This window comes from Netta rufina (assembly GCF_964035555.1).
Source record: "Netta rufina genome assembly, chromosome: 3".
Classification (NCBI taxonomy): Eukaryota; Metazoa; Chordata; class Aves; order Anseriformes; family Anatidae; genus Netta; species Netta rufina.
This window is the reverse complement of record NC_140125.1, coordinates 72,956,163-72,968,164: the sequence shown is the minus strand read 5'-3', so window position 1 is coordinate 72,968,164 and position 12,002 is coordinate 72,956,163. Positions and strand designations below refer to the sequence as shown.

General features: G+C 36.3%; 1 protein-coding gene across 1 annotated transcript in view; it reads right to left on the bottom strand.

The window, feature by feature from the left end:
- Positions 1 to 12,002, bottom strand: part of ARMC2 (armadillo repeat containing 2) — a 64,669-nt gene that overhangs the window by 43,118 nt on the left and 9,549 nt on the right. Inside the window, exon 6 of the mRNA XM_084283635.1 lies at positions 9,398 to 9,448. Within this exon, the coding sequence (XP_084139761.1) occupies positions 9,398 to 9,448 (51 nt within the window). The remainder of the gene's footprint in view (positions 1 to 9,397; positions 9,449 to 12,002) is intronic.

Genomic DNA, 12,002 nt, shown 5'->3' with positions numbered 1-12,002 from the left:
TGCATGATGTTATTTTTTTGTAAAGCAATGCCTTAATTCTTGTTGATTATATTAGTAGACTTTTTTGGGGCCAAAGGAAATTGCTACATGCATCTGTGAATAAATCTATTGTTTGCAGATCTATACACCCAAGAGGCATTGATGTCCATGTATATAACATAGACTCTCTTTATTATTAAAACAGGACTCTTTCCTCCCTTAAATTCTGTACTGAAGACAAAGGTCTTCATCTATGTTTTCTATTCTCAATACATGCTTTATTTCACACTTCTTATTCCATTTATAGTTCATGTACCAATACAACCTAATCTCCTAAATTTCCTTCTACGGCTAACAGTAGCGTGTTAGCAATGTTATTTCTTTTTTTTTTTTTTTTTTTTTAAACCTGTTAGTTGCTATAAAGCTTAAAGCTAAACTGTTTTTTAAGTGGTTTGCTGGATTGGCGCCTAAATCCTGTCTGCCAGTCCAGACAGAGATGTAAGTCATCCTATCAACAGATGGAGACAGAATAAAACACAAAGCTCTTGTAAGATGACTTCCCTATAAAAGGGACTGGAAAGCTGACTGTGATCAGTCAAAAATTTCCCAAGCAATCACATTACAGAGGAACACTTGCTTTATTATGGCTAACAGTGAATCATGCTTTCCTTTACAGCATGAGGATTTAAGTGCTCTAAAATCCAAACGCTTGTACAAACTGTCTTGAAATTATTGAAGCTCATACATAGCATTTCCTAGTCATCTTGGGAAGAAGTTAGTTTTATTTTTTTTTAAAAAAAAAGGTAAGTGCTTACATCCCTAAAACAGACCAACATCTGGACACGCATAGGCTAAGAAAGAAGGTTCTATAGTACACATTCAATACAGTTTAGTGTTTTAACACAAATCAAAACCTGATTTCATTCATGTGAATAAGTTGTCCTACAAACTCCAGAAGTTTCAGAAATAATTCTATAAGGTTTTGTCATCCCTGAAACCAAGACTATAACCTCTGGAAAGGACACTGAATAAGCAAGAGAATAACTACTTCAGTCACTTAATACTAATCCAGCTATATTCAGAAATCAGTATCCTAAAACTTGCGTGTAGGCATAATGACACCATGGCTACCTATAGGCATGACTGCCTATATGAATATGGATGTTTGAGTTTGCTCTCTTCAGAAAAAAAAATACCTATATCCTGTCCATTTCTCTTCCTCTAAAACATTAATCCATACGAAGAATCGAAGAAACTTCAATAGAGACAATCCCACAAGTTCTGTAGAATACAAAACCAGCTGAATAGAAGAGACCCTGAAGCAAAGGATGTGGTAACCTGAACAGTTACCAGTCTATGTATGAGCAACGAAGGGGAAGACCATGTCAAAGTCTGAACTGAGTTTTTAAAAAATAAATAAAAGCCTGGTTAAAACCTATGCTTCCTTAAACATCAGTATCAATAGGTTTAAAGACATAGCTCTTTGCAAAAGCAGGCTGCTCCACTGCTTGTATTCACAGAACCGAGGAACTTTCATTATTTTCAGAAAAAGAATACCCTGAATACATATATAAATGAGAGCAACTGGTGGGCATGCTTATCTTCAGGGAATATGTACAATTTATGAATTTTGTGAGAGATTATGAAATCACTTTATGTATCTTTACCATGCTGTCAACTCCATTTTAGTCAGTCTTTTGCTTCTTTGTTATCTTTTCACTTTCATGTAGGGCTGAAACTTCTGCAGCAAGATCTTGTTAAGAAGTATGCAGTTAAAATGTAATCAACCTACTCTAAAAAATAAGTTACCTACTATTGAAGGGAACTGGCTTGTCAAGAGAGCAGTTGCCTTGGAAACCAAGTCAATTGGCAGAAATCTGATCAGCTGATAAGGGACTCATCAAGAAAATCAACTGACAGAGGCTCTGATGATTTATAGAGGAGGAAAAACTTGGCAACTGGTTCATCTTTATCCCTCTTGTATGAGGGAAATCACAGTAGCCCGTATGAGGAACATTGCTTTCTTGAATGTAGGCAGACCATGAGGACTGAAGTAATGCATACTGAAGGGAAAGTAGTATTCATTCAGAAACCCTGTGTGTTTATATGTTTGTTTGTTTTTCTAGCCATGAGCCTCTGCTAATGGTTAACCTGTAATCTTTCACATTCAGAAGTATTGCAGGAAATGGTACATTTTTAAGAACTGCATCACAGAGGCAAAGGACTGGGCTAGCTCCTTCAGAAGATGCTGCTTATGGCAGCAAAGTCTGTCTCCCAACCATGAGTGTAAGAGCCCAACAGAGAAACAATGCCTGGGCTCTTTCAGTTGGCCACCAAGCTGAGGTCAAACCCTCTTTTACTTTTACTGATAATGAGTACAGACATAGCCCTGGTGCCCCAACGATTATCTAGCTACCAGTTAAGAGGGGTACATAGTATAATACTAACCCTAAGTTAATGCTTCTCTACAGATTTGCCTCTCAAGAAGCATGTTTGATCAGTGAGGCAGCAAAGTTTAACGAGAGGAAGCAGGGGTTGTATGAAGATCCCAAAATAACCAAACTCATTTTTGTTGACAAAAAAAAAATGGAAGGAATTGACATGCAAGAAGTTTCTGGAGACTGGCTAACAAAACACCATTTTCTCTCCACCAGCTCCATATAAAACACTAGTGTATCTCAAACATCAGCAACATTGAATCCAGAAAAGGTTATGTGGAAGACAGCTTGGCAAGACAAACAGCGAAACCTTGTCTTCTGAAGGTACCATCTGCAGAAGCTCCAATACTACTAGAATTTACAGAACTTACACTTCTATAAAAATATGAAACTAAACATGGTCTAGTTAGGCCAAAAGCTTGTCTTCAACTACTCCTTTTAGTATATAAACAGATGACAAGACACAGAAGTACAGACACTCACAGAGAGACGTATTCAGAAGTTCCTTCCTGATAACGAGCTTTAGTCTGCATTGCTGCCACATGAAAGATCTCTTATCATCCACGTGCTCTCAGTAACACATTGGTCTCAGTGCTAACCTATAGTAACACTTTATAAAGTAATATTTAGTTAGGGTAGATTTACATTATTTTTAAATAAATTTCTAGAGCATCTTAGTTTATCAACTGTTTTCTTTCATTTTTGATGCTTTTTTGTTTTGGTCAGAAAACTAATTAGGAGCACACAATTGCTATACGTAGATATCTGCACAGCATTTTCATTACCAATTAACCACAGTTCTAATTTTCTCAGTTCCTTCCTCATAAGCAAACCTATCTACACCACTGCTAGTTTCACTGTTTGGCATTAGAGCCATTTTATTTCTTGTCTTTATTTTGATTAGGTAAACAAAATCAGCAGTGCATAATCTAAAAGTGCACTGGACATTCATGTGACAAAAACATACAAAAGCCACAATAGGTCATGCAGAGTCCATCTGTGCAGTGTCTTCTAACAGTGACCAACAGGCTTCTTTGATGCTTCCAGAAAATAGAGGATGCTCTTGGGGTGTCTCACCTAGTTGTTCTCCTTCAGTTGCTGCCCTCACACTGTTCCCCCTTATGCATTACCCCCCTCCTTTTTCCCCAGTAATCACTGTAATCATTCCATCTCCTTCCTCCCCCTTTATTTTTTAATTCTTTGCCTTTTAGCCCCTACAAACTTACTTCCTCCTGGTTAATTTAGAACCCAGAAATGTGATTCAAGAGCAATTTTGTTTTGGATAATTGGCGTACTGATGTTTTCAGGTCTTCAAATGTCTAGAAGAGAACCAAACTCTTCACAAGGCTCTGAAAGCAGACTAGGCACTGCAATAAGATGCAGACTCTTATACATAAATAGAAGCACTGAACATCATCATTAACACACATTGCATGCATTGGGAAGCTAGACAATGTGTCTACACCCAAAATCAAGAAGTCTGACTAAGTGATGAGAAGAATAGACATAGAGCAATGCTAAGCAGATCATGGGGGCCTGCTCAGGCAAGCCAGTAGGACAAGTATCAGTAGGATGACTAGACACAAAGGGGTTTAATTCCAGGTTAAATCATAGAGGTGTCTCCTCCAGTAGTGGGTAGTCCTGAAACAGGTGTGCCATTTAGAAAGACTGTTCTTTGAGGCATTACTGACATGTATGTTCAGAGCATGACTACAGCTACACTATAATTCAGGTTTATTTTTTACGCTAGCGGTATCCAGGACAGCATTGTTCTACTGTTAAATGATTAGGAGCATTTAACTATTGAAGCAGGTCTGTACTTTCCTTTCAACTGAAGATTCACAAATGGACTACAAAGGGAAAACCTGCAAGGATAAGTTGTGGAAGTATATACAACCAATAAGTCTCTAAAAAGAATGGGTTAATAACGAGTTTTCTTCTTTTGAGTGCTCATCATACTATGTTTGATTACAAAAAAAAAAGTCACACTGATGATTTCCACAGACAGAAAAATATGATCTGGAAAAGTGTCTCAGAGTGCCTTTTGGGTCTTCATGCAGCTGGACAACACTATACTGTGAAGCTTCAGAAAGACCACAGTGTTTATTCAAATATGAACAGAACTTGTTGACAACTCTGCAGAACTCATTTACAGGCATACAGGTACTTGCACTATAATTGAAGAGCCTTAGCTAAAATCAGGAGGGTAAAAGGGAAAAGGAAGAGCTTTTACCACACAATCCCTCAAGAAATCCCCTAGCTGAAGTGCATATTTTCTACTACAGCTCAATAACAACCACAGAATTTTTCTGAAAATTTTCAGGTCGACTATATAGGAAGAAATAATGACACATCTCATGCCTAACACTCATTAAGTAGATTTTAATTGTGGAAAATATGGCTTAGAGAAATACCTCACAGATGAATAGCTCTGATAAAACACAACTCTGAAATAAACTGCTTGATAGGCTAGAGGAAAACGTAAAGTCAGTACAAAAAGTCATCTTGTCCCTACAGAAAACAGCAGGACTTCCTGCAAGAACCTGAATATTTCTTGCTCCCCTAATTAATGCATTATCTGCCTAAAAGGGTATTTTCTTACACAGGACAAGAACAAAGGCTCTCCTGATATATGTTAATAGCAGACTGAAGCACCTTTGTGGAAACACATGTCAGGGACAGGGTCTTGGTGCACACAAGTGCATAGAAAAGAGATCTTGAAACAAGGGAAGGGTTCTGTGTCTCCAAACTTAAGAGAACTTCAGATACATGAGGTCCCAAAAATAAATAGTCCAAGTCATATTAATATCAAATATAAACCACGTCTTGCCACATCTTACCTGTAAGACTATACTGAACAAGAGGAGCTGGAATCACACAGGAGACACACACATGCTTCCCTTACTATGAAACAAGCAAACTTCCCCCAAAATTTTTTGTTGACATGTATAAGATACAGAATATCAGGATATTCAGGTTCTGAAAAAATTACTGCAAAGTCACTGCATACTTATCGTTGGTCAACCATCAATTTTTAACACCCAAAATTTTCTACCACAAAGCATAAGAACCCCCAAGAAATATGTTTCTGAAAAGTGAACTCTTTATCATAACGCCATGCATTGCATTGGTGGGTATGACATGTAGCACTGGTATTTTAGACCATTACTTGAAGATGCTGCCCCCAAAGGTAATGCAATAAAGCACATTCAACAATTTTCTACTTATCTGCAGTACATTAACAGAAAATTAGAACTCTTCCATCAGTTAAGGTCCTTAAGCCTTCAAAACACAAAAATGTTCCCCTTCACCCTAGAGGATGGGCAACTTTGATAAGGCTTTGCTAAGAGAGAAAGGCAGGCCACTGTTGTAAAGAACATTACATCAAAAGTTGCTAACTTGACTTAGAAGAGATGCTACAGACTCCATGGAGTAAACACGAAAACTAAGCAACTCAAAACTGTGTGTATGTGCACTGTGTGTTTATCTTGCACATGGGTCAGAGGCAGGCTGGGATCAATGCTGTCCATCTGTGTTAGAATATTCATTAAAATCTGAACAGTTAGCTCAAGGCAGAAAAGGGTTAGCCACTAAACAGCCCAACACGCTCTTAAGAGCTTTTGATATTATAGGCAAACAAGTACGATTCCCGTATGCTTTCCCTGAGATTCAGTAAATACGCACCACTTAAAATTAGACTGAACATCTAACTCCCATTGGAGTAATTATACTTTGCAAGCCAACAATTCAAGATCGCTATCCTTTCTTCTTTTAGGTAAACAATCATTACAATCAGAAAAGCTATGCACTGTAAAAATAATAATAATAATAATAAAAAAAGATACTTCTAATGCAAACACTTCGTGAAGATGGCAGTAGCTGTCTTACAGGTCAAGATGCAAACCAATCTTCTTTCCATGGCATTGCTGCTAAAATTTCAGATTTTGAGTTTGAAATAATACCACTCAAATCATTTGGATACAAAAGCAGTACTTAGGAGGACTAGACTTGAAAATTTTATAGGGAGACCTATGTGGGTGCTCAGTATTCCACCAAAAGTGCTGGTCAACATCCACAGATCAGCTCAAATTTCACGCCAGCTGAAACACAATCAGAATTTGACTCCCCACCAAAACAAACAAACAAAAACAAAAAAACCACCACGCACCAAGGTTCACAATTCTGCTTGATCAAGACTCATACACTCAAATCCTTCTGCTAATAACAGGTGTACTCTGCAACACAACTAGTCATCTGAAGACTGTGAATATTGTAGAAAAACTGGATTGCAAACTCCAGCCTGACTAACCCAGCTGCTGGGTTTACTATCCTTCTGGTCCGAACATGAAGCCAAAGATGGCCTTAAACAAAAAAGCATTTAAAAAAAAACAAAAACAAAAAAACACTGATGAGTAAGAGCAGATACACATTTAAGAAACTATTCAGATAATACATGTAAAAAAAATAACACGTTATGAAAACCTACCTCCTGTCTATACACAATTCCAATTGATACTTTTGGAACTAAGCAACTAATAGGAATTGTTTTTAGCTTTTGGCAAAAATCAGAAAATTAATATTTTACTTAATTATTTCTTCTTACAGAAATTAATTTCCTATATGCCATTTAACATTTGCATGTTTATTAATCCATTTATTCTTATTTAATTATACTATCCAGGTATTTTACGTTGTCAAAGGACACCAGAATCAGTTTTCTCTATTGTAATTCATTGATGGAATGGGGAATATGTTTTTTAACTTATTTTAAACCAGGTGATTTCTTCCAGTCCCAGAACATAGTACCTGCAAGGCATTCTATCTTTTTAGACACAGCATTGACCTTCAGTGAGCTACTTAAGAGAACGTGTTCCTATTTTGCTCAACTACTACTGAACTTTCCTTTCTATGATGTCATCTCAGGGACAAACAATGTAGGTACAAACACAACGTGGGAATAAGTAATAGATGTGCCTCAAATTAAAACGACTTAGTATAACAGCTCAATATTTAAAGGCTATTTTTCTTTTAGAAAACATAAAGAAGACAATGTATTACTTGCAGACAGCTAAAAAAAGGTATAAATTAAAGTATTAAACCAATTACACAAATCTTCAATCAGTCCTGTTTCTCAGCTACAAAGATTTTCAAAACATACAACTGATTATATGTCCTGAAATTATTTCAAGAGTTAGAGGATTATATCATAACTAACAACACCAAGAAGGACAAAAAACAAACAAACAAACAAACACAACAAAGGGAGTGAAAGGTATAACTGAGATTATCTGATACTACTGATAAGAGAAAGGATAAATAATACAGAGGCAACATAATTTGCAAAAATATATTGACAAATAAGCCAACTACACTCTGAGTCATCCTGAAGACGAGCAAATAACAGTTCCTCTATAAACACAGTCATGGACATAGTCCATTACTTATGACAGATCCAGCAATAAAAAGAATAGGGTATTCTGTTTATACAGGCTGTTGAAAAACTTTGTGTACATATTAAATAGCACAGCTTAAAAGAATAATAGAAATTGATGAAAACCCTATATCCTCATCCTTTATATTCTTCGGACTTTGCATTTTCTGCCTAATATGCAAAGTACTATTGACAATTCCTATTTGTGGCAGGGTATCTTTAGGCAAGCAGACAATCGACAGATGAATTCTCATGATTAAAAAAACACACCTGAAATACTAGCCTAAATATTCTAGTCTGAAAACCACAGCATCTTCATCTTTCTAACCTGAATCTTGTATAAGCATTCTCATTCTAAACAAAACTTCAAACTAAATTCATTATTATTCCAGTCCTACCCGGACTGTCCATTGCCTTTCCTTTACTCCTTCCATGGCAGGCACTTCCATTCTGGTGCCTCAATTTCAGTTAGGAATAAGAACTCTCAAGACCTAGATCTCCCACATTTTGAGACCAATAACCTAAGAACTAGAGCAGAAAGACTCCCTTTGGACTAGGCAGCAAAAGCATGCCTGAACTCCGCTCTGTCTTTCACAAGTGAATAGACTAGAGATAACTGTTGCCTGTTGCTCTTTTCCTCAGAGGTCTGTAAAATTTCTATTCTGCGGATACCTTCTTGGAAGAGCAGCTATCACATTTGCTTTGGAAAACTCTTTAGAAAACCCTGCAAAAGCTTTTCCACCACTTGATTGTTTCTTTCTTAAATCAGTAGTCTTAACAACTAGTAAAACTGAGGCAGAAATAGAGAAATATTAGTTAGGAGTAGATTAATCTTCTGCTTCTGTATAGTTAGGAGTAGATTAATCTTCTGTTCCTGTATCTTCATAAGAACTCCAAAAGTTATGAATATATATAATGAGAAAAGACAGATCCTGAAGAAAGTCAGGATAATCTGCAGCAATATCAGCTAAACAATACAGCAAGCCGATATTCATATTGTGGCATTAATTTTAAAAATTCAACCAGAGCAAAATAGAATGGGTACTCTCATCAGGAAAGAAATCTCTCTCCTCTGTAGGTATTCTTTACTTTGAGGAAAAAAAGAAAAGGATATTTTGGGCACAGATGTGGAGCTAGTTCAAGCTATCAGATAGAAACAATTTCCAGCATTCATCCACTGCTTTTATTGTATTGTATTAAAGCATTCCAGAATTCTAAAAAGCACTGGAAAGAGAATCTTGTCTTACAGAAACAGTTAATGAATACTTAAGAACTATGTCAAACAGGCATTTACTACAAACAGCAGTGGTGATAGAAAACAGGGCATGATACACCTTCCTTACAGCACCTTCTAATCCTTTTGTAGCTATTTATAGAAATCATTAATTAATATAAGTGTAGAGCAGGCCACTTGGGAGCAAACTGTTTGCCATCAAGCTTTTCATTGCTGAAGGCACCCATGTTTCTAAGCAGTCCTGGGATGATATCTAAGCTTTCAGAATATTGAGAAATTGGAGGAGGAGAAAAAAAAAAAATCATCTTTTCTCACCAGGGAAACGGTTGCTCTTCATCAGCAAATCTGCCATCACCGGTGACACTTCTGTTGAAATATATGAATGCAGAAAACATTTTAGAAGTTTCATTTCTATAGTAATCACAATAGATGGCAAGGCACAATGGCTGGATGAAGATGAAAACAAAACTCAGCTTCCTTATGATTGTCAGAAACCGCTCTTTGCTTTCCTGAGGCAACATGTCAATAAATTCAATCTGCTTCAATTAATAGATCTTTTCTATTATAACTAGATGGTTATTTGAAAAACAGTATTGCAAAACAAATGACAAATAACCCTTCTCCCAAAAGGTCTTTTTTTTTTTTTTTTTTAAAAGAAAAAAAAAAAAAGCATCTTTATACAGTAGTAGTGATTTCATTAGTGCTGTTCATTCTTTTCATCAGTCCTTTGGACAACAAAAGAATTTGAGGTGGAAAGTGAGCTAGAATAAAATACTTTCCTCTTGTTCCCTTTGAAATAAATGTAATGGCATTAATAGCAGTAATCTGCCATACTATTTTGGCATGCCCTATAGTTCCACTATTAACAGAAAAACAAGTTCATTAGAAAAAATATTTTGGCACACACACAGGAAATGCAGGGAAAGGACAGTGAGGAGTCTCAGGCACCTTTTCCTGCATTTCCTTTACAACCCTCTTGCTTAATTATTGCAAGGGCTTTTAGATCACTGGGAAATAGAATTGAGGCAGACACAACTGCTTAACATGGAAGATGACAAGATTCCAGATAATAAGTGTTTTCACATTCCTCTAAGTCCTCACCATATTATTCCTGAACTCAACATACTTAAAATAGAAAATATCTTTTAACTTTGTACAAGATGCCTTAAGTATGTACAACACAGGAGTAGCTGCAATCTAATCAGATCAATCTCCTAGCAAATATAAACATGTTCTGTTGAGAAAGAACGCCAAAGCTCTACTATTGCAATGATCCCTCTACGGTAGTGAAACCGTGTATATAAAACTCCTATCAAGAAGAAACTCATGGAAATACACTGGAGGACAGATTTGTGATACCTTTCAACTGCCTTGTCAGATGAAGAATGACATCTCTGAACTTAGAAAAGGATATAAATCAAAGCCTGCCTGCCTGCTTAGTATCACGTGAATACTAAACTAATGTGTTTATTGGTATAAGTCTTAGTAATGACTTAGAATGTATGAGAGCAGCTGAGATTACTTAGAGCCATTCCATCATATGATGACATGAACTGCTTGGGTTGATTGAGATGGGAAAATAGCCCAAGGGACCCTTGTCCTTTACTAAAGCAAAAACAGCTGGTATTATTCTTGTGTACTTTGCAACATCACAGTCATGTCTTACTCAAAAACGTATGAGCACCTAAACGTTGCTGGTGATCCTTGGGACAAGAGTATAAGCCACACAGGCAGATCTCTTAGGAAGCATTGGCAAAAGTCATTTTTGTCTCACATACACAGAAAGCATGCAGAACCCACAGAAGGTGGTAAAGATGCACCATTCAAAAATACGCATCTTGAATTAAACACCAAAAGAGGGAAGAATATTACGTTACTCTTCTGTTTTAGAGAAAACAGGTTTAAAAAATCTTAAACACACAAACAAACAAACAAAAAAAAAACAAAACACACTTGGGGAGCTCTCAAGCTTATCCTAGAATCATTCAGGTTGGAAAAGACCTCTAAGATCATCTAGTCCAACCTTTAACCTAACACTCAAGTCCACCACTAAACCATGCTACTAAGTTCTACATCTACACATTTCTTGAAGACCTCCAGGGATGGTGACTCAGGAAAGCCACCAATAAAGGATAAGCACGCGTTTTTTGAATGGATAGCATGGATGTATGACGAGCTCTAAATTAACCATTTAAGCATACCTGCAAGATTTAAAATTATGACTCAGAAAGAAGGTTATTCTTTCCAATTAGTAAAAGTAGCAAATGACCTTTTCTTTTTAGAGACACTTGGACACCATTAACTAACTACACGTTTCAACTGCAACACCAAATTACTTCACACCACAACTTACTACATAGAAGTCAAATTACAGCAACTTATGTAGTATGATAATCCATACAGTTTTTAGCTAGAAAGTCGTCAGGGTCACTCATTTTCTCCTTTTCCCTCCCCTCGGATACACAAAACTTGTTCTTTGCTCCCACAACTCCAGTCTTTCGGAATCTTTTTTTGTTGTTGTTTTAAAGCTGCTTTCAGTTTAATATAAAAGAAGAGCATTACAATAGCTCTGCTACGTATCAGTTCCTGTAACAGCTTCAACATTCTTTAAACTATTCAGTACCATCACCAAGTTAATTAATGAAAGGGTGTGTTTTGTTGTTTGTTTGTTTGTTTTTTTAAAATAAAAAATAAAAAAATACTCCCTAGTGGCAAAGCATTTGAAAACCCAGGGAAATAATTTCTTCCTAGGCATAACAACAAACTAGAAAGAAGATATTTACTGACAAACATTTAATGGTGACCAATTGTTTATAGAATATGTTTTGAAAATTGTTATTCATTCTTTGTTGTGGAGATTGTCAGATCTTTCAATATTATTCAAACCAAGCAGCTGTTTGTCCAACTACTAATGCAGCAA